A 26,385-nucleotide genomic window follows, 5' to 3' on the forward strand; every position below is an offset into this window, starting at 1 on the left:
GACTGAGAATATTCCACTTTGTCCTGAAATGCTTAAACCTTAAAGTCATCATGATTGATTGAATGGAGCACTTTCAAAACTCAGGGCCTCAGTGGGTCCAGTTGGCTAGAGTTCAATGTCAACAGGCTTCAGTGCAGTGCAGTGCAGTGCAGTGCAGTGTCTTAAGGAAACTTCGGTAGGCTCTTTTCTGCTAGTTTTGTATATTCTTTATGCTTATGCACTTTGGTACCATGTAAGGCATTTTGCAACTGGAAAATCCTCGAAGGATGCAATCACTACTTTGCGCAAGTGCTCTTTGGCACATTGTGCAAAGGATCCTATCAGTTTTTTCATCTGAGCCAAAGTGAGGCAAGTGAGGAAAGACAGAAAGAGAATCTTGTCAAAAATATCCTGCCTGATGATTGCCAGCCCGAATTAGTCTATTCATTATTTTTAGAACACAACACCACAGTTCATGCTCTTTGATTTGGAAGTGTGTCACCGCCTGCTTTAAAAGAAAAAACTTGTGAGGTACCACGTTCTAATAAGGCACCCTTTATAAAGGGTTTATTAGTTGTAATTAATTACTTTATTAATCCTAATAAATCTTTTACTAATGCTTCATAAATAAAGCCATTCATTGAAACAAATTGCCAGGTTATAAAAAAATCTGTTTGGCTGGGAAGTCACTTTCTGATAAGCCATAAGCATGCAATTATAAACGTGAATAGGTTATCAGTAATAAGGGTCACAGGTTTCTTACTTGCACATAAGCCAGCAGCAAAAGGTAGTAATTCTAATTATATACTGTATGTTAGTAAAGTTAATAATAAAGGAGTTGGTTTTTTGTTTTTTTTTACAACAATCCATAAAGTATCCAATTACAAACGTTAATAAGGTGTTAGTAAATGGATTTTGGTCCAGATGCTGTGCAGTCCTATACCAGAAGGTCAGATGTCAAAAGGTCCATTGGAGTGATCTATAGAGGGCTAAAAAGATCAACACCAACAAGAGAGATTTTTCACAACCTGGCAATGTAAAATTTGTTCTTATAAATACCTTAACGGTGAGCTATAGAGTAATTTTTTATTAACCATTACTAAGCCAGTAATTACATCTTATAAAGCCCTTATAAAAGGTGCCTTATTAGAAAGGCATGACCACGTGGGGCCATCAATAGACCATGATGAGGTTAGAAATGCCTTATATAATTAAGATACAGTGAAGTGCTATCTAAGCCAGCCCATTAAGCCAAAATAGAGTATGACCTGCAAATGAGCAATGAAGCAAATCCCTAAACTTTCGTTTTAAAGTTGCACAGATAAGTGGTTTACAGAACAATTAAACCATTACAACTATTCTACCACTGTTGGCTTATTCTGGTTAACTGGTTTGAGTAATTAAAATCTTGCTTAAGCTTAAATGATTATAAAATAAGCTAAAATGGTTTTGATGATTGGTGATTTTTTGGAGAAAACTAAGTGGAGTTTTATTTGAATTCACCCTCATACATGATTTATTTTTTATTTTGACTCTTAATATCTGAAAAAAGCAGAACATAAGGCAATTAGTTTTAGTTTTATTTTGAAAATAATAGCCGGAAGTTGTATTATTTATTCCAGAAGACTTGACAGGAGTGAGGAGAGACGCTGATAGAGAGGAGTACACACTCAAGTAAAAGGGGGTTGAACCGAGGACGTGTGGTTTCTTGGAAAAGTGGCATCTGTGTGAGGAAGCAGAGTCTTCTGCTGGTCATCATCAGCCACTCTGCACTCCATAAAACCACCGACTCTGTCTCTCTACTCATTTTAACGCACAAACCTTCGGATTCTAAACTGCTCCCAAGTTGTTAACCATGAGGACAAACGTATGGATTTACCAAGCTCTGGTGTGTGTTGTGGTGTTGGATACAGGTAAGTCATGAAGAGCTGTGTTGAATATCTGTATCAGCTATAGTATGTGATTCATCTGTGTCATTTAACCTCATGTTAAAATATAACTTGGTTTCTTCTTTTTCTGCATGTGCAGTAAAGGGATTTGTAGACACAACACTGCAGAAAATTACACTGAAGAATGAAAAAAAAAAATCAAACTAGTTAGAAAAGTGGGCAAAACCCAATTAATCTCCCATTTCTCATTTTATGCGCCAATTATGATTTTGACACTCAGGACTTGACTTTAAGTATTTTACATAAAATATTGATGCTATGTTGTGTGTACAGAATCATTTTTTAAAAATTACTATTGAGTATGGTACTGAATGAACTTGATCAAGCCCTGTCTTCCATTATTAAAAGACTTCCCTCAAGGCTGTTTTCTGAAGAAGAACATTCAGTAGCTGTTTTGAACAGTAAAACTTGAATGAAATAATTGAGTAGCTCATTAAACTGCTCCTCCTTTCCAAGACCTACTGGAGGTCCCGTTATTACAGTTCACAACTGGGTCTAATGCCGAAACTATTGCCTAAGATGTATTAAAACTGAAGTGTTTTGAGCAATAATATTTGACACTTGAACGTTTCCTCCTGCAGAATGAGGACGTGCACCGTCCCATTTTTAGCCGCATAAATGTAAAAACCCGTGCCAAAGCGCCTGGTTTGAAGTAGCCTACATCTGTTGATGTTACTGCTTTGTCATAAAACTTTTTATACAGGTCGTGGCCATCCAGTTTGAGTAATAGACACTCTTACATCTGTTGGACTAACGCCAGCTACTGAGAGGATAATGTAATGTTGCAGTACAACCCAGGGCGCACGCACGACCGCCAGTCCCTAAAACGCATCCAAACGAGCGCAGGTTATCTGGTGGTTACAGACACTGTCCCGGCTTTACATCCGCCCCGCTGATAAAGCACTGAATTCATAGTTACCACCTCTGGGGGTGCCGACCCTGACCTGTGACCGCCCTGGAGTTGGGGAAAGTAAAATGCGCGCTCCGGATTGTGGTATTCGTGCGTTTGTCCCGGTAGAGAGATAGAAAAGGGGTGTGTTTGTGTGTGTGTGAGGGAGAGCGAGAGGGGCGTGGGGGTGGGGGGGTGAGGGGGGGTAACATCTGGCCGCTGAGCCCATGTTCCACATTTTGCGCTCTCTGAAGCAGATGTAATGTCTGCTTAATTCCCAGACAGAGGCACCCCTTTAACCTGCTACTTTCCTGTTGTTCATATAATACAAATCTTTCCATGCACTGCTTTAAATTTACACATTTTGTGATTATCAGTGACCTTTTGCTATCCAAAGAAGGTTAACTGGAGTACTTATCCAGCTGACACTTCCATGCTTTGCTCAAGGGCTTAAGTGTGAGTTTCTGAGGAAGGTTAGAGTGTCATTCACTTTTACATTTTCCAAGCCAGAGTGGACAATCAGACCTGTTCCTCTAAGCTATTGCTGCCTCTTCTTATTAAATCTCATCGCTCTCACTCACCCTTTGAGCACCTTTTATTGTAATCTTCAACTTCAGCAAATGTTTGGGATTTGGAGATAGCAGGAGTCTGACTGCAAGGAGAGGAAGAGACTAAGTGAAATCTAATTGAGCAGCCTGGCCAGACATCAGGGCTGGAACAACACTGTGATGAGTGCCAGATGTGGTCCAGTGGAGCCCAAACATTAATAACACGTCCTCCCCAAAAACCATTTTCAACCATGAGGAGCCTCTAAACGCTCCACAGTTTACAATATCCTAAGTACACACACAACGACTTGTGTCGGATCTTGGCACAAGAGCATGTTGCTGTAACTCAGTAGCATGAGATTTTCCTTTGTGATTTATATCGCACTTGCCCCTAATTATAAACGGAAAACTATAGTAACTAAAGACATAATGCATGTAAAGATGTTGCTGTAGTCGTTAGAAACTGCATTTACAGTAGAGCTCCATTCTGCTGAAGGATGGGCTCTTTTTCCAGTAGGTAAAAATGAACGATTTGTATCACAGAGGATATGCTCTTAAAATATGGTTTTGTCCTGCCTTTGAACCTGCTTGGATCTTGTGTACTTCTTCCAAAGAAATGGCTCTCAACAAAGACCTATAAATAAAAAGTGTCCTTTTGCAACTTTGACAGTTCTCCAGTTTTTCATCATATACTGTACTGTGTGTTTTCTAGTGAGTGTTGGATGCCAATAGCTGAGAGACATTACATAAAACTTTATCAGTTAGTAAAAATGTTGAGTGACAGGAATTCTAAGTGCATCTTGTTTTGTTCCCCTAAAATATGAACGTAATTCGTGTTGCTCAAGATGAAAGGAATAAACTACATGTCACTGTGGTTAATCAGCAGGAGTTCTAATGAGACTTTCATGACTGTTGAAGAGTCATGAATGTCAAGTTATTGAAGTGGGTTTTTGTTGGAATCATGGATTTCCATTAAATACATCTACAATAACATAAAACTGTAACATAACAAATACAGCAGAGTAGTAAAAAACTGCTGAAAAAGCTGTGTTGGCTTTTGAAAGTAGTAAAATATGAGATATGCTTTCATGAGCATTAAATCTCCAACTGGGACACCGCAGCATATCAGCCTGTTGGATGGACATCATTCTGTTCTCTTGGCTGTCTTCACAGTTCAGCACCAACTCTGCATTTCTCAGACAGCTACCTCGGTTTGAAGCAGGAGTGCTGGGGGGCATTTTGAGCCGGGCTTTGATCCTGGACACACTTCATACTAGCTTTTATGACACATAAACTTGTCTGCTATACCTCGGTTTGGCCAGCACAGCTGAAGCATGATCTAAAGGAAGGTGATGAAGAGCTACAGGATAGCAGAGTTGGGAGCGGGTTCAAGACATCCATAATGATGCTTCAGTATGATTCAGGAAGGTGGTTGTTAACATGCAAACATGGGGCTTGAAGCAAACTGTAGTTGAAGGATGCTTTCATTAACAGCTGGCCACACATTTCAACAGTGAAATAATTTCAACTTTGCTCCACTTCCTCCTTTCCAAGAGTGTTCAAGCTGTAAGATACCAGAAGGAAACTCAAGGGAATATTCTCATCAGTTATCAGTGAGACTTTAGGGCATGTGTCCCCAATATTAGACTAATGTTTGATGCGCTCTAAAACAAATCTGAAAAGGAGTTTTTTGTCATTATTCTCAATCACATTGAGCTACTTAACACATGCAGAGGAAAATAATATTTAACATTAAAAAATAAATGTCAAAGTAAGCAATCAAGTAACCACGGGCGTCTGAATTAGAGGATGTGAAGCGAAACAGAGACGGAAGACAAGTCAAAACTGTCCTCTTAGTTGCAGTTGGTGTGAATGAGCAATGCCGCCTTCCATGACAAACATAGTCTTCACAGAGCTGGCCACTACACCTGCTGGGTCACATGACATATGCAGCGTTTATGCACTATGGAATAGATGGTATAGATGGGAAAGATGGTCATGAGTAAGACCTGCAAGTGTATATGTGTAAACTCAAGACAGCTGTATGATTGCAGAGTTGGATGTCAACGACAACTGGAAGCTCAGTGCTTGGAAACAGTGAAATTAATATACTGGCTGTGGCAAATAATGGAGGTAGGTGTTCTCATGTGTTGTCATGCTCTTCCAGGTTGCTGTAGAAGGACTCACCAGTCATTACAAAAGTATGAGAAGACTGAGAGCCACATGCTGGTTTGCACAGACTGTCCTCAGCCCTCTTTGGTACGAAGTAGCCGATCACAGGAACACTGCGCCCGCAAGTGCAAGAAGGTCAAGAAAAACTTCAACTGCAGGTGAGATACATTTATTCTTCTGTTTCTCTGAAATCTGGCTCTTGGTTTCTAAGGTTCTATTTTGCCTCGCCAGTATTTACATATTTTTGTTGTTTATCAGTCGTTCATCTCTCAACTACTTCCCGTGTGTTTCTACAGGGCTTTCAACTTTCAAAGGCACAACAGGAAATGCCACTTGCTTCCCTTTGACCGTTTCACACACGGTGTGCAGAAGCAGGCCAACACCAACTTCACTTTGTATGAAAAAAAAGGTAAATGTTATAAATTTCAGAGGCTGACATCATGTACTCGTGTTTTTCTCATGAGAAGAGGTTTGTTGGTGGTTGTGGGTTGTTAGGTTGTTGTTCTTAGTATGCTTGTGTTGGCATTTTAAGGACTTTGGTTTCTCTGTTGACACAATAAAAGCAACTAACCCGCCATCTCCCTGCTGTTTAATCACTCCGATGAAGAGTGAAGCACGCATAAACATGTAGCAGACCTGAGTGGAGTGTAAACAAAAAAATTCATTGCTTACAATCAGACCGCAAAGGCTTTCTCTAGCGCAAGCTGTGTAATCTAGCACTTTAGAATTTACTGAAGAAATTTACAGAAACTCCCCTCCGGTGACATTTAATGAACTTCAGGGAGTTGTCTGTTTTGGGAGTAACAAGCAAACTGGGACATACTAAAATGCTTGCTGTAAAAAAATCTTATTGACCATACATGGACAAAGCCAAAATAAAGTCCAGGTGGTCAAGACAGCATATGCAAATGAACTTTTAATTGATTAAACACTGTATAAACTGGCAGAAAAAGAGTACACATGGACAACTTGTATCAAAGTGAGAACATGAATGGATGTTTCAAAAGCTTTTTTATGCCTTTGCCCTCTCTCAGATTATATAAGGGAGTGTATCATCGGCACCAAGGACAACTACAGAGGGAGGAGGTCTTGGACAAAGTCAAACATAACTTGCCAAGCTTGGTCTGATAATAACATCAATGAGCACACGTAAGTCCTCTCTGTTTTAACCACAAAAGTCAAAACAAGACATACATCAGTGACATGCTCACAATGACAATGTTAGCATGCTGATGCTAAGCAGGTGTAATCTTTACCGTAAAGACCATCTTAGTTTAGCTTCTTAGTATTTTTACATTTGCTGATTAGTACTAAACACAAACTACAGCTGAGAATGGGAATATCATTAGCTTTGCAAATATTGGTCAAATTTTGACCTGATGGTACTAGATGAAAGTTAAGCCAAAGCTTTATAATTCATCCTGAGGGGGGCATGAATGTGTGTACCAAATATTATGGCAATCCATCCCATAGTTGTTGAGACATTTCACTCAAAACCATAGATGTTAAGGTCTTGGTGGTGGTAGAAGAAAAGTCAGGGGAATGCCAAAGATGTTAGGATTCATCCTCTAAGAACCATGAATGTCTATACAAATTTATGTGCCAATCCATCCAGTAGATGTTGAGACAAAAGTCCAAAGTCTTTTGGATTCATCCTTTGGGCAGTATGGATAACTGTACCAAATTGCACGGCAATCCATCCAATACTTGTCAAGACATTTTAATAAAAGCCAGAAATGTCAATCTGGTGGTGGTAGATGAAATGGATAACCAAAGTCAGAAGAATTCATCATCCAGGGACAGAATTGTCACTGAGTTGTTGAGATATTTCAGACCAAAGTGGTGGACTGACTGACATACTGACAGATTGACATCGGTGGAGTAGTTACAGATACTCACTTGTCACCTAAGGGCACAGTGCCTTGCTCGGCAGCACTCCAACAGGTCTTTCAGCAGGAGAAGGTGTTAATCATTCCATTCCCCTTGCCAGATTCCTTTAGATTTGAACCAGCAGCCTTCAAAGCCGCTTTCTGTAATCTTTAGGCTTCCATTACCTTCCTGGATGCTTCTTCTCTATTTCTCTGTGCCTGATATTGAACAGGCCCCAGAAACTGATTTACTGATGTTCAGATCATCTCCTTGCACCTCGGGGGTTAAAGGAAGGTGGAGGTTTGGAGACGGTTGAACGTTTATCCAGAGTTAAGTCAGATTTCTTTCAACACATGCAGGGATGTCCTCCCAAATGAGGTTGTTTTTATGCTGCACTGTAGGCCATCAGGTGTATCCCAAAGATGTTTTCTCTCAGCTTCAGCGAGGCAAGATCAGTAAATTTGCGAAGATGGTTCTGTGCCAGCATCTCATTAGCAGTGTTCATTAGTTACGAGACATTTTAACTGCAGCGGGGAGGAGGGTTGTGAGACAGAGTAATAAGAGTTTGAAGAAGTGCAGAGTGAAAAAGAGACAGAGGGGAGGTAGAATGAAGGAAAGAAAGCAGAGATTTATAGACTGAAGTCATGTTCTGTCTGTTGTCCAGCTGAGCTCACAAAGCGACAGACATGCTGAGGGAATATACAAGTTCACTGATCCCTCAAATTAAAATACATAGCTGTGTTGGTCCTCTGTGCTCCTCTCTTTTCCTCTTCTTACATGCAGTCCCTCTAATCCTCCCTTCCTTTTCCTGAAGCAGCTCTTCACATTAGGAATGCTTTGTCATTGTTTATTTGACACACGGTTCGAGTCCCCTTCCCAGATGGCAAATGTAACATCCGACAACATTGCCCCGGCTTGTCAGCAACTTTTAACTTTCAAAGGGTCAGAGGGAGCTTTACTTAAGGGAGATTTAGTGCCACTGAGGGGTTACCTAACATGGGACTGTCCCGCTGCGTGAGAATTACCACCATAATGAACCACGCACCATTTGAGTTTCAGGTAACTATTATTTTCATGCTTGACCGATCACCGTGGGGCAGGGGTGATTTCTCAGGAGGTTCCCTTCCAGGAATGGGACTTCCACCTGTTGTCTATATTTAGTGTTTGAACCAGGTCTTTGTAAGAAGTGTGTGTTGATGCCCAGCAGAGTGTGGAGAATGGAATGTTTCTGTGCATATTAATAATAACAGATAACATTTCAGTCATTTATTTATCCTCATAGGAACCAATGGGAGGCCAGAGTGCTCACTCAGCTACAGAAACACATCCCTGCAGTTTGGATTTAATGTCAATTGCGTAAAGATACTTCAGCAGTGTTTTGATGGCAGATGTAAATATTTGCATATTAATTATGGATTACATGACTACTTCAATGTGAAAGGGGTTGTTTGTAGCGATGAACCCACAGAGAAGTATCACCTAACTCTGCAGTTCCCGTCAGTTCTATGGAGTGTTTTAGCAACTTTTAGCTCATTGTTTTGTTTTTATAGCAACTTTACAGTTCTGGTTCACTCTCGCCACTGTCATCAGCAACATTTTCAGCCACAGTAGGCTGCTGTTTTCAGCAAAAATGCTCTGTAATGCTTCTTGCCCAGCCACAAACAGCAAAGTTAGTGACTAGTTAGTGAACGTAGTGGAGCATTAGGAGATAAAGAGCTAGGAGTAGTTGGTGGTTGGAGGGGTTGGCGGAGACCAAAACAGAGCTAAAAGTAGAATTGATATTGAACTTGCCAGGTGACCAGAAAACATGACTTTCTTGTTGATAAACTTATGTTGCTCTGTATCTGCTTGGCGTGTCAACAATTTATGCCATATCAACTTTAAAGATGATAATATATGAGTGTTGTGGTCACAGCTTCTCTCCACTGCCCCCGAGTGGCCAAAAAAATCCATTATTGCAGGGTTATGATTCATAAAATCCCTGCTTGCTTGCTGTAATCTTTGAATACTTTAGTCCTTTGGATGCTTTAGCACTGATGCATGACCATGTTTGTTCCATACTCACCAGGTGCATTTTGCTAGACATTTTGCAGCAGTTACTTCAGGTCTAGATTTCATCTTTAGTGATATCCAAAATCTAGCCAATATGTTTAGCCGGCCCAGAGTGAAGCATGTGTGCAGAGTGTCTGCCTGCGCTCCTATGGGAACAGACTTTGGCAAGGAGATGAATAACTGGCTAACATCTGTTAGCGCAACATCATTATGGCTAACTTGCTCCCATGCTTTGGCCTTTTACAGACTCTCACCAGATGCAACCTGTTTTGTAAAGTGAGGACCCTTGTAATTCCATTCATAAATTAAGGATACTGTATTATGACAGAAATATATTGAGCTTGTGAGTTACACACAACAGATGTGAGTTTTGGCACTTGGCACAGTGCTGCTTTGGAAGGGAACAAGTGTGTTGTCTTTGTTATATGTACAAGTGAAATGCTGCTGTTAGTCTTAACCCTATTATATTTTTCTGTAGGTAAAAATATACAGTGTTTCCCTTTCTTTCTCCTTTGCAGTCTCTCTCTTTTTGGCTAAGTTAGATGCCTGAGCTTTCCTCTAGTTCTGGGTTGAATAATGTTGTGCATTAGTGTAGAAGCCTTGCATAAGCCCCAGGGCATTGAGAGGAGAGTACAGCAGACTCCCCCAAGAAAAGAGTCATTGCCTGGGGTAGAGTGTTCAGACGAGCTGCTGAAGGGAGGGCGGACTCTGGGTCTTTTTTCTTTTCCTGTTTCTTTTCCAGCACGTTTTTTTCTTTTTACATCATTAATTAAGAAACATGCTCCTGCCTTTTTGCTCACTCTCTTATGCTCACTTGTGCTTTTTTAAGTCACTTAAGTCAGTCACTTGTTTCTTTTCACCCTTCTTGCATACCCAAACCTTTTCCTTCTGTCTTCTCTCTTTGTCTCCCTGGGTGGGAGGGGGAATGCGGTCGGCATGGATCAGGGGGTGATGACATGCCAGCTTTTCTTCATCCTGTCCTGACAGAAGACAAATTTCACACACTGTCCATTTAGTATGGGGATCCCGTGGACCAGCTAGGTTCTGTTTCTTATAGTCTTATAGTCGCATGTTCATACTGACATGATGTAGCAGTTGACAGAGAGGGATTAGGTTTAAATGTGTTCAAAGGCTGCCAGCAAAAGACCTGCTTGGGCTGTTCCAAGTGGTTCGTAGCATTGTTCTGTGCTGCTGGTGGTCACTGTGCTGTGACAGAGTCTGGCTGCTTCACACATGAGGGAGCTGGGATATGGTAGGAATTGGTAAGGCGATCATGCAGAAGGTGCAAACCTGGAGAGGCGAAACGTATTGATGACTTATTTTGCATAGAATTGCTAAGTCTGATCATCCTAGGATTTAAAATGGAACCTTGTCACACTATAGGGACTACTGTTTCTCAGAATGAAACTTACATGTTAATGTAAATGCCTTTTGAATTTATTTGCCTTGTTACTGAGAGCAGTAGTGGGCATGTACGGTACTGTATACACTTCTGGAGCAGCCGAGCGTGCAAGCACTCCCTAAAATTTATTTAAACAGCTTACAGTATCAGTTAACACTTTCAATAATGTCTGTCTGCTCCCCTGTAGGTTTTATCCTGATAGGTACCCAACGCAAGACTTGAGGGAGAACTTCTGTCGGAATCCCAACAACGATCCTGGTGGTCCGTGGTGCTACACCACAGATCCCAACGTACGAGCTGAGGAGTGTGGCATACCACAGTGTTCAGAGGGTAAGACTCTCCCAAACAATATCACTGGGCAATTAGATTCGGGCAACTAGAAAGCAGAAACTGAGATGTGATTGGGCATTTAATCAATGTTTATGTGGTTTATTTCTCTCTAAAAGCCATAAGTTGTGTTTACAAGTACTCTACCATTCATTGCCAGAGAAGAGAAGGTTTTAATAAATGTTGAATTGTGTTGACAGAGGTTTGTATTACGTGTAACGGAGAGGATTACCGGGGCAAAGTAGACCATACAGAGAGCGGCAAGGATTGTCAGAGATGGGACTCAGCAAGGCCTCACAAACACCACTTCCAGCCCAAAAAGTAAGCCACAAAGCTGATAATCACATATTTACATTTCTCATAGACACCGCAAGCACACACCCATAACAGATGCATAAAGAAACTACAAGAGTGTACTCAGCGGAGTACAGATCTCTGCCAGGTGTGTACAGTCAAGATTTCAGCGAAGATAACAAAAACAGGGACTTATTCATCTCATATAAGAATGGATTTAATTTGCAGATGCTCCAGTTCAAGATGAGACCAAACTTTTCTATGAATGTCAGTTTTTGAGCCATGACAAAGTAAGCGTTGTTTTTAGCCTAGCTGATTGCTGGAAATGCCTTTTGCTATAGACAAGGACTGCTAAAAAGACAAAAGTCTAAGCTTCATGATAGGCTCATAAGGAATCTTATCAATATTTTTTTGAATTCACAACACAACCTGCTCTCAAGGTACCAAAATTTGGCACAGATTGATCTAACATGGCAACAAGGCATGATTGGTTGTCCCTGGCAGAAACAAGATTTCAAACTGAAGCAGTTGTTGGTCACCTGTGGCCCCTACTTGCTGGTTAAGACGAGTGAGGAGTCAGCATTCAATGGCGTTATAAAATAGGTTTTTCAAAAACTGTGAATCACCGCAACCATGAGAGGTCCTTGAGCATACAGCCATAAATGTGCACAAAACTATTAGGCTAATGGGTCCAGTAGTATGTGAGATTAGCTGCGGACAGATGCACACATGGACACACGCACACACACAACCAAACACATGATCCCCTCCAGGCTTACACCTGGCGAAGATAATGATGCTAAATCTCAGGAGAGGTAGACGTCACCTGTTGTTGTGACTTATTTCTCTCCCCTCTAATTTCTTTCTTTCCTCACTGTGTCCTCTCAATTCTATTCTCAGGTACAAGGACAAAGATTTAAAGGACAACTACTGTCGTAACCCAGATAATCGTATGCGTCCCTGGTGCTACACCACGGATCCCAAAACTCCATGGGAGTACTGCAACATCACTGTGTGTGGTAAGAGTCTACGCGTTGTATATGTACTTAAAATCCCCATAAATTCACCATTTGACAGAGAGCTTTGTGGACAGAGCACCTCATCAACAAATCAACTGAAGACCAAATTATTGTGTTATTCATATTTATGACTCTGTTAGTTTTCCTCCATATCTAGTTCTCTTTATGTTATAACAGTTCATATCACTCGGTTAGATAGCCATTTTAAGATTATAGTGTTGAGGTTTCCTGGCTTAGTTTTTGGACAGACAGATTGCGGTTGGGTACTACAAGCTAGTGGTTTGAGGGCACCAGGGGGTGTGTTACATACGGGACTTTGGGGGTTTGGGGGTAGTTGTGAGCCGAGTAATAAGCCCCCCTTCTCCCATGCGGAGTCTTTTAAGACTTTTGTTTACCCAGCTTGGTGTTTCATGTGGTGCCTGGCTTCAAATCCTTCTACCTCAACAAGGGAGAGTAAATAGGTTGTTTGTAAAGGGGAGGGTCTGACTTCAGAGAGACAGAAGTGTTTTACTGAGACCATTCAAAGATGATAAAGGGCCGTTAAAAAGAGGATTACAATTAAGGCTACTATACGGAGATGGTATGAACATCATGATATAAACAAAGAAGTGACAAATTAAAGAAAAAGTGGAGTGGAGAAACATAATGCAGATATGTCATTGAATGGCTTGGTGAGCATAAAATACACTATGGCCTTCACAGTCACTAGATTTCAACACCAAATGATGGAATATCTTGTGAAAGAATTAGACTTAGAGAAACTTGATGTTGGTTTTTCCTTTAATTTGGTGCTTACATATATAATGTAAGTTTAAATAGTCATTTTATTTTGGTATGATAAATCATTTAAGTAATTTATCATGTGAAAATACTAAACATTCATTGGTTCCAGCTTTACAAGTATTAGGATTGTGGACTGTTGGTCAAACAGGGAACAAGTGAACTTTATATGCTACCGTTTGTAAAGATTTTTGAGACTTGTGTGTCGACAGAGTTATAGTTGAGATAACGTTTGCTTTCATATGTAATATAAAAGACAGAGGGGAAAATAGAAAGAATGGCTGCCAAAACAAGGTTAAGCGATTGGAGAATTTGTTCATTTTTTCTTTGCAGGCACATTGAAATATTCCTCTCTCTTTGTCTCTGTCAGACACATACACACATGTATTTACAGTACATGTTATGATTTACAGCAAGGGCGGATGATCTGCATTTGTCCAGATGTGTGTATCCCTCAATGCCTGCCCTCAGAAAGATAAAAACCACTGACCTGTACTACGCAGTGCACACAGACACTGGCATGCATTACATCAAGCCAAAGAATCCCTCTTTTCCACCCGCCTTCCCCTTTATGCCTCAAAACATTCCCTTTCCTCCTCCATCTTCTCCCATCTCATTTGTCAAAGGCTAAAGAAACAGAGACAGAAATCCGGAGGGGAGAAGTTGCTCCTCATGTACTGCTATCCCCACACTGCTGAAAAGCAGAATTCCATCTGAAATTGTTTGGAATAGTTTTCCTGAGGATAAAGTTGCCCCAGCCAGACTGGGGCTTGGATTAGATGTGATATATTTGGTTGGGCTGCAATAAACAAATTCACCAGAAACATAATTTTTATGTTTAATTTAAAAAGAATTATTCATAAATATGATGAGGCTCCAAGTTTTTATCACAACGACCTGTACCATTTTGTGATGTCAGCAAGTTAAATAACTTCTTCTTGTTGTGGATGTCCCTATGTGCAAGAATGTGGGGCACCAGTGTTATGAATACACAAAAAGTTTCCTATCGCAGATGAGAGGAGGGGGGCGTGCTACTGTTTTTGATCATCTGTCTCTAGGTTAAACATGACACATTCTTCTGGGGATTAATATCTCCCACCTTCTCTCCCTCCTTCCTCCTTCCTGCCTTGATTTTCTGCATCTCACTCTCTTCAAGAAACTTTTCCGTTGCCTTCTCTCTCATGCTTGCACTCACAATTACAATTTTTATGTTGTGTTTTTATTTCTCTACCAGACTCTAACTCCAATGAAGACACAGATGTAAATGTAACAACATCCTGTGTCCAGGGAAAGGGCACAGATTACCGAGGCACAATGAATGTCACTCCAGAGGGTGTGACATGTCAGCGTTGGGACTCCCAGTTCCCCCATAACCACTCCTTTCTTCCTAAGAACTTCAAATGCAAGTGAGTAATGCATGTTTCATGGTTCCTGACAGCTTGGATTCAGTTCTTTAAACTTTGTCAAGGAGGTAATCTGTTTATTTTGTGTGTTTGACTGTTGAAATGCCAAAAAGAAAAGCACTGAAAGTGAAACTTGAAATAGATAGCTTTGCTGCAAAAATACAGTCATCAGCACCATCATTTCAATTGTAGTTTTTGTGTGTGTTATAGAGACCTCCGAGAGAACTACTGCCGTAACCCTGATGGTGCAGATTACCCATGGTGCTTCACTACAGACCCTAATCAGAGGATAGCCAACTGCACCCACATCCCCAGGTGTGATGCTGAGGCCACACAAAAAATGGGTAAATTACTCTACAAGTTAAATTTTAAAGGAATGGGTAAACATTTTTGGGAAACATGCTTATTCGCTTGCTTGACAAGAGTTAGATGAGAAGATTGATGGCTCTTTCCAAAGATAACAAAATCCACAGTGTCTTCTTGGAGTCTTCTCATCACCATGAGTTCGTCAGGCGACCAGCATAGACTCTAGGAAGTTACCGCGCCCTGCCAAGAAATATTCTGGCACATAACTGCCCGTAAAACCACAACTTGTTTATACATTTCAGTTTTTTTCAGTATGCATTAAACAAAAGAGATATAATAGCAAGCTTTAGAGTTGCTATTAAGCAGATTTTATAACTTTTGGGCAGAGTCAGGCTTGCTGGTTCCTCCTGTTTCCAGTCTTTATACTAAGCTAAGCTAGCCAACTGCAGACCCTAGCTAAATATTTACCATATAGACACGTGAGTGGTATTGTCCATCTCATCTAACTCTTGGCAAGAAAGTAAATAAGTGTATTTCCTGAAATGTCGAAATATTCCTTTAAGAATACCAGAGCTTTTTCTCAGTGCCAAACTTCAAAAGAATGGTTAATATCTTATAAATTCCTATGCAATATCCATGTAAATGCTTCAAAAGACATGTCATGTTTTTGCAAAGTGGAATTACGCTGACACTCTCTGTATTGCTCCCGTAGGATTGGGCCACATGGCAGCATGCTGCCGAATGAATTCCATTAATGGAAGAACAAAAACAGCAGACTTTGGCAATAGTGTGTGCTGTCATTTCCCATGTTTCTCTGCTTTATATTTCAGAAGACCACACATGTCAAAAAGGAGCCAGTCACTGACTACAGGCCCTCTTCTGATTCTGTTTAAGAACAGACATCATTAGATTTAAATGTTGTATCAAATTTGAGAACCACCAGTTACACAGGGGCCCTTGACATTAAATTGATCCAAACCACAAAGAGAAGCATAAACCCAAAATAGGTCTTTGTGTCTGCACATGCATGAATGTGTTTTAGTGAGTATGCCCACTCACCGATTGCATTTAGGTGTTTGAGAAACTGCTGGGCTCAGTCATTCATTGCACTCCTGGGAATATTTAACATGAACAGATAAAATGACTTCATCCTGTTCTTCCTCAGAGTGTTATGAAGCCAATGGAGAGACATACCGGGGCACTTTATCCATAACTCGATCAGGGATTCCTTGTGCAGACTGGACACATCACATAAACAGGTAACAAAATGCTGAACATGCTGAAATGCTGAAAACTGAATCCACATATAAACATGTTTTTGTGCACCTCCTGCTAACTCTTAGTCAAGCTTGAGCTGTACTGAGAAACACTGCGAATATTTCCTAGAGAAGCTGACATTCTTTTCAGCTCTGTTGATGAGTGTTTGTTGAGAACTTAGCTCCCATTGCCTTGTGAAAATCCCTTTCGTATGAATGAAGCTAAGTAGTGAAAACAAACAGCAAGAGGAAATCAGGGGTTCCTCAGGGGTCAATACCAGGCCCAATTATTATTCATCTAACTGACGAGAGGAAACCCTGGGGTGCTCTCCAACTGACCCATCCTGACGGAAAGGTTGCCCACTCCAGTGCTGTTGCTTCATGCTGAAGTCAGGCTGTTGGAATTACTTAATTTACAGGAATTTTAAAAGCCAAAATGGCACAGACAGATGGACATGTTCCAGAGCCGACCCCTGACCCCAGGAAGTGCTTTTTTGAGGAAAGTAGATCAAAGCCAATCAGCTCCCTCGCGTAGACTGCAGCCAGCAAGTCTACCCTGCTCAAGGTCAAGGGTCAGCCCAGGAAAAACTGCTGAGAGCTACAGCTTGTTTAACATTCTCTTGGGAAGTGAAATTATCTTCACCCCCTGACAAATTGTTGCCCATCGCTTAGCATTATTCTTGTGTGTGTATGTCCAAACTCCTACCTAGTAATTGCTTTTCAGGGGTATTTTGTATATCTGAGCAGATTACATTTAATTCTCGCAGAGCAAAGTGGAACGCTGCAAAAAGACACACGATTAGATGTGAATTCCTACAAATCAGGAGCACAACCAAATCGTTCCATAGAGGATGTGGCTCCTGCTGGTCTGAGCTCTGCCGAATGCTTAGAGTGCATACTTTCATACTCCCATGAGCACTCTTCACAAAACTCTGCGTTTCCTTCTACGGGCTCTGTGCAGCAAATGCAGAGGATTCATTGCATTATAGGAAAGCCAGAGTCAGACTTTCCAGGCAAACCATGGTTACTCACAGTGTCTATGTACTGTATGTGCGTGATAGTGTATGCGCAACTCCATGTATGCACATGCTTGTGTGTTTTTAGAGTGTGTATGAATCTTCATAAGACATGGCCCAGTGTTAGCTCTGATACACTATGTGCAAAATAACAAATGGAATATGAGAATCTGTATTTGTGTGTTTTACAGTGGGGATTCTCACTCTACAGTATCCCATGTAGGGTTGGAGAAGAACTACTGCCGGAACCCAGACCAGGACAAGCATGGTCCTTGGTGTTACACCAACCCAAATAACCGCTTGGCTTGGGACTACTGCAAACTGAAGCACTGTAAGTGACTTAAATAATCTTGTCTCTTCTAATGTCTGTCTCTGTAAGAGCAGATGCATCTGTGAGGCTGTTTACACCACCGAGACACGTTGCCGTTCACATCTGTGTCTATCATGCGTCTCCAAGGTGTCCAGCTGACCACTTGTGTTCTGACTTGTGTTCTTACTGCCTACGTCACTTCCGCTAGAAGATCAAAGGGCCCCGCGCATATTACGTCAGTCTATCACCAGACAAGTGCCAGATTTGTTCTGCATGGGCCAGCTAAGAAAACAAAAATGTTTCAAGAACTAGTATATATGTATGGGCTATTCCAACTGTTTAGATTGGCAGGACAAAGTAATTTGGTGTTGGAGAGCTATCACTAAAACAACCACCATGTCCTGCATTGATGACATATTTTTCTGTTACATCCTTGTCAGGGATGTATCAGGATGCATTAATGTTTACACTACAAAAGATATGTGGTCAAATGCATCCCAGAGTGGTTTGAGTGATCAGAGTCACAATACGTCTTGGTGGTCGTATACCGATCGCCCAAGACGCATTTTAAAACCAAGTGGAAACAGGGTCTGCGTTATGTCAGCCATAAATATTAACAGACCCTTTGAGCACCATAGTAGAAGGGATGTGAATGACACACATGTTGTATAGTGCAAGTTTTAAGTGATCTTTTTAGCAGACCCTTAAAGACACAGTTTGACATTTGGGCAAATATTTGCTTTCTCACTGAGAGTTAGATGAAAAGATCAATAACACTCTCATGTCTCTACAGTAGATATGCAGCTAGAGCCAGCAGTTAATTAGCTTAGCTTAGCACAAAGACTTGAAACACCTGTAAACCCATAACATATCGGTTTTATACTTTGGTTTTTGTGAGGCTTAAACAAAAGAGATACAATGTTTTGAGTGAGCATTAGAGGTGCTGGTTGGAGCTGTTTGTGCTGTAGTCTTTGTGCTAAGCTAACCAGCTACTGGCTTTCTGTATTTACTGTATAGGCATGAGAGTGTCAATCTTCTCATCTGACTCTCAACAAGAAAGTAAACTAGCCTTTTCCCCAAAATTTGGGGAAAAATAAGGTGCATGGTCTTCCAGAACCAATTAGGAGGATAAAGCAGAGTACAACCTCTCCTGTACGTTTAATACAAGGTGTGAGAGTTTAATCAAAAATTGTAGAACTGTGAAAGGAGTGTCCATATATCTGCGCTGTTATTCAGGACTTGATCCCTGTTTGGGGGCAAACACAGCGCCTCCATTGCTGCCTATACAGATGCACTCTGTGCAGTGCACAAGCAGTGGTGAAAGTAGGAATTTGAGGAATGTGGAGAAAAGTATTTGCAGTGTTTGGAGTTCTGTGTGTTTTCACACCTGTGGGTACCTGGCTAATTGCTGCGGAAAGCAGGTGTGAATTGTTAGCTTCAGAAAGTTACAAAATTGGCACTGTCCAACATCTGAAGGGAGCTCTTCACCACTTATGTTCATGGCGTAACCACCATGCTTTTGTATACACATGAATGCCACTCCACATATCCTGTATTCCATCAGAGCGTCAGTTGTGCACATGGTCTGAAATGTAGCTACGCATCCACAGCAAGCAATTGAGCCCATGAACGGTGAGGACAGTGTATTATGATAAGGAGTAAGGTCAGCAGAAGTATTTGAGCAAACAACAATAACAAATAAAAAAGGTTTTGAAGAGAAACAAAAGAGCTTGTCATGGTTTCCGCTTCTTCTGCCGTCATCTTAACATTAACAATATTGTAACGCATGTTTATGTTGTGCAAAACGGAAAGCTCTCAAGGAAGATATTGTGACGTCAGCCAAGGATGATTGTACTTGATCTGCCTTCCTGCTCCCTTTAATCCTCCAAATATTTACAAAGTACACCGGCAAGTATGTGAACAATGCAGCACACATCACAGCTGCTTGTCAATTTATGCATGTTTTTAAAGAGCAAGTATTTCACTGTCCAGCACCTCTGAAAGAGCATGAATGGGCATCTAGTATAGGAGACAGAGTGGTGGTATATGGAGGCACATACAGTACAGTAAAATAACACAAATGATTTAGCTTTGCAGCCTTCTTTGACTGCCACTAAAGGGTCATAACTGTTTTTTCAAACAGCTAGTGGTTTATGTAATCTGTTAGCCATGTTTTTATCCAATTGGTGCAGAATACACAATGTTCAAACACCAAACAGATGCAGGTTTCTGCTGCCATCCTTTCCATGTCATCACTTGAGAAAACACACACTCAAGTGGCTGGACCCCCTTTGGCTGGTTTCAGTCTGGCTGCATAGAAGAGCTTCTTTCGAATGGCCGCACAATAATTTCCATAATGTAAAACATGTCTTCCGTGAAGTTTTTGAGGTCTTGAGCAAATTTATTTGCTGCGGTTGCTGACCGCTATAGCCTGCAACAATGATGCCGATTGACAGATAAGTTTTTTATAAAGTGTAGAAGTGTGTCTTTTTCAGTGAGGTTTCATGCTTTGTGTGTCAATGTATGGTCAGCATTCTGAATTATTTCCTGCTGCTGGGTCTGTTCTTACTGATGTGCTTTGCTTTAATTCTATCAGGTGAATCAGCTACAGTGGCTCCTCAACCAGAGGGTGAGTGTAATTTTTGCTTATCTGGCTTTCACCAGTCTAGTCCTCCTCTTGTCTTTTTATCTCTAATCTTTCGCCCTTTCGCTTTTTACTCTTTACATCACATCCCTCTGTTGTCATTTACCTGAAAAAACATATTTTATGGTTGCTTTTTAAAGTTTTAATAAACATTTTCCCTTTGAAATGTAAATAATATATCCATCTAACATAGAGTATCACAAATGTCTTCTTGTCTAGCTCTAACCAGACCCAAGATATCATGCTTTGTGCATATAAACACCAGAATTGTTGGAGGACACCAAGTTCAAGGCACAGATGGCAGCTGGGTTGTAAGCATCCAAAGAGAGTAAGTCATTTTACAACTGTATATTTCCTATATCCCTTTAATGATTTTACATCTACTGTAATGGTTAAAAACATGTTCTCATATTTTCTCAGGAAGGTTCATTTGTGTGGTGGCTCACTGATCAGAGAAGACTGGGTTTTGACAGACCAACAATGCTTCACGTCCTGGTAATGCTCCACATTCTGATACTTATCCTTTTTGTTCTCTAACCTTCACCAAATCCCTCTCTCATGTACCTCTTACATGTACTGTATATCTTAAACATGTTTCTTTTCCTCTTACTGCCCCTCTTTTCTAATGTTTAAAGTAAAGATGCAGGCTATATCCTGTTTACTGAGAGTTACCCACTCCCAGACAGGCCTGACCTGAGATATGGAACAGAATTGTTTGGCCTGTTTAACTTCTGTCAAAGCCTGTCATACACATATATTATCTCTACATCTGAAGTAGTGGCTTTATGAAAATGTCCTTATCTCTCTAGTAATGTACAGTACTTTACTGCATCTACTTTACATATGGGGTAGATCAGTAGCTTTTAGCTGATGTCTTTAGGCGCAGTTTGTGTCATGGAATGAACCAGGGTTTGCTTCTTGTCTTGCTGTTATGTCTTCACAATGTGCATGTTTGCTCTATGAAATGGTTTTATATAAAATATATATATATATATATATACTGGATATTTAAATTTCTAGGATTGTGGGTTTGTAAAGATTTCTTGTAGCAATGAATACAGAAATGTGCCTATTTTATTTTTCATGCAGCAACTTTTTGAAAGCTATTGCAGATAATTCATCTGACCACATACAATATTGCAATTCTTATTGCAATTTCTTGTTATATATGAAGTGTACAATAAATGTACTGCCCTGGCTCCACAGTGCTTAAAGGTAGAGTCATTCTGGAGAAAGATAGTTGATGTTTGAACTAAACACCCAAACAACCCCTCCCTTCGTGCTCCTTCAGAAGCTCCAAGGCAACGACCAAAAGAGAAATATGGCACTATTCAGAGCAATGCATCAGCTGTAGATTCACTTCTGTTCCTCTTACACATTATCACGAACAGAAAAAAAAAATTTCGTCTCATGTGAGCACAACAGTCCATCCACACTCTCCGTCTCTCTGCGGCCTCCCCACTTTTCACTCAACCTGAGTTCAACATCTCTGACCACAGAAGCAGCCGTCTGTCAGCTGCAGCTCCTGGGGGGCTGAGAGGACAGCGGCCGGCCAAACTGTCTTCACCAGGCTGACTGACAGCACAAATTTACTGAACCAAATAGTTTGCATGTCGGCTCCGCTGAGAGAAATTTACAGTGTTTACATTTATTGATTCATTGATACGGTTAATAAGTTGAAAACACATATACAGCAGGATATTTGTGTGATTTAAACAGCTGCCTGCTCAGATTACGCTTCACTATACGTGACAGAAACAGATTTCAGAACATAAAAAACACGGGGGGGTCTCAGTGAAACTGCCTAGGATTCAGTGTGGACTGATACATGTAATAAAATGGAAGCGTATCTGTTCTGTGAGAAAAACACTATCTATGTGAATTGGCCACGGCCTCACTCAGTTTGCAAGCCTTCCCTGACGCAAGACTGTCATGTCCTCACACAGACAGCTGCTCTGATGACTTCCCTCTGTCCTGTGCATGAGCACAAACGCCCCCTGCTGTTGATTGGCCAGAGCAGTGTTGTGTGGCTCGCTCTGAGCCACTGTGTTTACATGCCCATTTACAGAGTGCTGTGTATGGACATCAGATAGAAAGTGTATTGGATTAGAATCGCTGACTTTACCTTTAAAAGTAAGAGCACTGTAGATCTGTGCACAACTAATTTTCTCTAGAATCTCTAAAATTCTCTAAAAAGTTTTAAGGGATCGTATTTTTTGCTAAATGTGTTGCTAATATCAGTTTAATCTCTGATCAGTTAAATCATTGATAAGTAAATCATTGATAAAGAGGGTGAAAAAAAATCTTACAATGGTCCTTGTGGTCATCAGTGTTCCAGATCTCAGGGAGTACAGTGTGCAGGTCGGTCTACGGCAGCTCAATGAGTCCTCAAACCACCCAAGACTACGCATCTCTCGTCTGATCTGTGGCCCAGAAGGATCCAACCTGGTTATGCTGAAACTAGCGGAGTAAGTACTTACCTACTCAGTAGGTCTCCAGGAGTTCTGATGTTAGCATGTAACTAGTCATAAGGTAAACAGGCCTGTGGTTAGTATGATACAAATGATTAGGTAGTTTTTTTTCCCGCCCAAATTTTTAAAATTTTAGTTAATTTATCATTTTACCACATTGATTTTATGTTGTTACTTCAAAAATGAAGTAAAATTAAGTATTATGAGGAGGGACTTTTATTTGTGTGCATACAGTATGTTTTATTGTGACTATAATTTATGACTATTTTTATGTTTGTCCTAGTCCTGCCCCTGTGTCTGAGGGTGCCTCCACTATTCATCTTCCAGTAAAAGAGTGTCACATCACCGAGGGCACCAACTGCACCATGTATGGATGGGGGGAAACCAAAAGTACTGCCTTCTTTCACCCATATACCAAGCCACTTCCCACTTTAACCATTATTACGACAAAAGGATTTCTCTAACATCAAACACTCACTATTTTGTGTATCTTTCTCTGTACAGATACAGAACGTGATGAGACACTGAATGCTGTGACTATGCCAATGGTCAACAATGACATGTGCTCACAAATCAAAGGGGATGCTGGGGAAAGCAGGATATGTGCTGGCGGCAAGAGAGGAGAAGGTGTATGTGATGTAAGGATCTCAAATCTATTTCTGCATCATGAAACAGACATATGACATCAATGTACAGTATGTGAAAGATATTTTAACCAATTTAACCACAAAAATTGTAGATATCTAGTTTCCACAGTGAGGTCTGTGGATTATCTTCGGACTATTAACTGGGACTATTTTTCTGGAAAGACATTTGAGTATTTGGGTGGAAGCAGAAGTTTCAATGATGAATATCTCAAAACATTTGGCAACTTAAATTGAAACAGTTTTTTGTAATTTGGGTGAACTGACCTTTTAAGCATTCTTTTGTGTTTTAGACATTTGGGTTTTGGTTTACTTTGAAGATATACAATGGAATACAGCATAATGTCATTAGTAGCTTGCTTCCTCACTGACATAATATTGTCCATCCTGTCCATGCAGAAAGACAATGGTGGCCCATTGGTCTGCCAAGAACATGAGCGCAAAGTCATCATCGGTGTGAGCATCCAAAGGACAAAATGTGCCTCATCGCAGCCTGCACTTTTTGTTAATGTTGCTTTCTACTCTGAGTGGATATACAAAGTGTTCAAATTTTACCCCAGTTTGGAGAGGAACTGATGGTGTGGTGTGAAAAATCAACTCCATCCAGGACTGTACCACAACCTCTAAGGGGAGGCGCAGCTTTGGGCCAGAAAATTCCAAGACCTCTCCAACATGGACCACAGGGGAGGAATGAGTTTCAGGAAAATGACCTTATGGAAAGTGGCCAGTTTGGGATTTTTGTGGCCGAATTTGTCATTTTATGAAGAGGTCAGAAACTAGTGATTGGAGCAATCGAGACTGGATATCCAAATGGAATCTTTCATTTTGCAAATGAAGACATCCAGGTTGTTAGCCTTAATACCTTTTTTTACAACCAAAGTCTTGGGCACATGGACGGCGGACTAATTGTATTTTGACATGTTCAGAATTTCTGAAGCCATGCAAAGACAATGAGAATGACACTTGTGACTCAGTATTGTCTCCTGGAATATACTTGAATATGGACAGAATCCAGTTCACGATGGTTACCTCATGCGGTAGCTTCCTGTGACTGAGAGTTCTTGTTTTTTTATGTGTTGTGCTGGACTGCAAAACATCTTTTTACCTCCAACACAAGTGATGTGGATGGACACAAATGGCGTTCCTTAATGTCAACAAATATACTAATCTGTTCATAAGTTTTGGGATACCTTACAAATATCACTTCAACAGTGATGAATGTTATTAAGTTACTAAAAGAGTCCAACAAAGAACTATACTAATACCAAAAAAGATGAAAAGCAAAAACATGAAAAGGTCATTATAAACTCATAATTAGGTAGTAAAGACCCTAAAAGTCCCTGCGAGAATATATCTGAGAATCCACATCTGTGAGTCCGGTAAGTTCAAAAATGGCTTCAGATATACCACTAGTTAAGTATGTAAGATACACCATTGCTGCTTGAAAAGCGAACTGCAGCAGACTTGGCAAACTGTGCAGTGCTAATTGTGTGCAGTAGCTGGACTACCTTTTCCCTAGTTAGCTGTAACTGTTAGTTTCCCCATGAGAGGGTCTAAGTAGGACTGAGCGAACTGCTCCAAATCTTATGCTAATATTTGTAGCATGAGAGAGAGAAGAGCCATGCCAAATATAACATGGCTATTTGGTCTCCACTTTGGAGGGAACTGTGGCCCCTGGCGGGCTGTGTGTGGTCAGTAGGATATTTTATACTTTTTTTGTTTCATAGAAGGTGACTCCTTATGTGCATAACTGCAGATTTATTGAGTATGTTTCTGCCATGCTGTAAGATTTTATAGGTCTTATAGATCTGGAATATTTTTGGTTCACTTAGTAACATCAGATTGGCTTCTTCTTGCCTCTGATTATGTTTAATATTTAAAGAAACTGGTAGCTTGTAAGTAGTAGTTAGGTATATTTATTTTTTTAATTAGGAGATTACATTGTTGTAAACTGAATCCAGATTTTGGTGATATTCAGATTTTTGTTTCTTTGCTCTGAGAGTAATGAAGGCATTTGACTCCCATGGAATAGCCACACAAACATCAAATAATTTGATAAGGACACCATTCTTCATATAGTCACAGTTATATTTCAAGGCTGTTGTTTTATGTGAATTTTGTGTTTTTTTGCCAATATTTTCAAATACTAGCTAAAATAGAGACAATAAAATAATTTATAATAATGAAACTCTTAAAAGTTTGTTTACAACAAAACACAATGTGGAAACATATCAAATTCAGGCAGATTAGGCAACTGAAGCCTAATCAATAAGGAACAAACCACTACAGTTGAGGATGTATAATTACAATATCATTGGCTACCTGTTGTTGGCCATTTCTAGTTGATAAACAAAATGACAATTAATGAAATATTATAAATATGTTTGATGTTTGTTAGAGGTTAGATGACAATTTACTTAGCTAATTAGACTTGGACATGGATGTGTTTCTCTTAAATAATTCAGTCTATGACCATTTGCAAACGTTTTCAAAAGGCCAGATGATACCTATTGCCCTAAATTCCCTAAATGATACCACAATGGCCCTGTGATTCACCTCTCATTTAGCATTAACAGGACTGTATTTTACTGTGTTTGTGTGGCTCTTACCTGAAAGTTTAACCATGTATTCTATTCTCAGCTCTGAGTTGAATGTTCTGATTATCACATGAAAACTGGTACAATAAAGGAACAAACATTGACACATTAGGCTTTAAGACAATGGACTGTATGTTCCCACCAGTCAGTGAGTCATTTTGCTCTTTGTTCAAAATACCAAAAAGTACTTTGAAGTAAAAATGATCAGCGTGGCCTTTATTGTGTTTTGAGGACACATGCAGTCCTCTCAGTAGCCCTGTGCAGGTTACAAACAAGATGAAATTTACCGGAATAAAACTTAAAAACATTAAACGTGACTGACTGATTATAACAGTGAAACCAAACATCAAATATTCTTAGTGATGGACCATATAATTTTATTGTGAATTGATCTGTTTTCTTGTCAACCATGCTCTTATTTCATTTTAACTGTTATTTAATTTACCGTTATGTAAATA

At 40.3% G+C, this 26,385-nt stretch overlaps 1 protein-coding gene across 2 annotated transcripts; it reads left to right on the plus strand.

The window, feature by feature from the left end:
- The first annotated feature begins 1,649 nt into the window (after positions 1 to 1,649).
- hgfa (hepatocyte growth factor a) lies at positions 1,650 to 24,925 on the plus strand. Of its 2 annotated transcripts, none has more exons than XM_067581815.1 (18): positions 1,650 to 1,892; positions 5,533 to 5,695; positions 5,834 to 5,946; positions 6,572 to 6,686; positions 11,048 to 11,190; positions 11,388 to 11,508; positions 12,382 to 12,500; positions 14,515 to 14,686; positions 14,876 to 15,027; positions 16,155 to 16,248; positions 17,453 to 17,592; positions 20,168 to 20,200; positions 20,435 to 20,543; positions 20,636 to 20,710; positions 22,546 to 22,683; positions 22,970 to 23,076; positions 23,191 to 23,324; positions 23,730 to 24,925. In XM_067581815.1, exons 1-18 carry the CDS (start codon positions 1,835 to 1,837, stop codon positions 23,904 to 23,906), a joined length of 2,163 nt encoding a protein of 720 aa, XP_067437916.1. In that variant the 5' UTR covers positions 1,650 to 1,834; the 3' UTR covers positions 23,907 to 24,925. The 2 variants fall into 2 exon arrangements, with proteins under 2 accessions (XP_067437916.1, XP_067437917.1); XM_067581816.1 differs by having other exon boundaries at positions 1,651 to 1,892; positions 14,894 to 15,027.
- Positions 24,926 to 26,385: the final 1,460 nt, after the last annotated feature.

This window comes from Thunnus thynnus, chromosome 23 (assembly GCF_963924715.1).
Source record: "Thunnus thynnus chromosome 23, fThuThy2.1, whole genome shotgun sequence".
Taxonomy (NCBI): Eukaryota; Metazoa; Chordata; class Actinopteri; order Scombriformes; family Scombridae; genus Thunnus; species Thunnus thynnus.

Excerpts from the sequence above, each read along its gene's own strand:
- hgfa (XM_067581815.1), top strand. The coding sequence starts at position 1,835 with ATGAGGACAAACGTATGGATTTACCAAGCTCTGGTGTGTGTTGTGGTG. Across the intron at positions 6,687-11,047 it reads AATAACATCAATGAGCACAC|GTTTTATCCTGATAGGTACC; the intron begins GTAAGTCCTCTC and ends GCTCCCCTGTAG. Across the intron at positions 11,191-11,387 it reads CATACCACAGTGTTCAGAGG|AGGTTTGTATTACGTGTAAC; the intron begins GTAAGACTCTCC and ends TTGTGTTGACAG.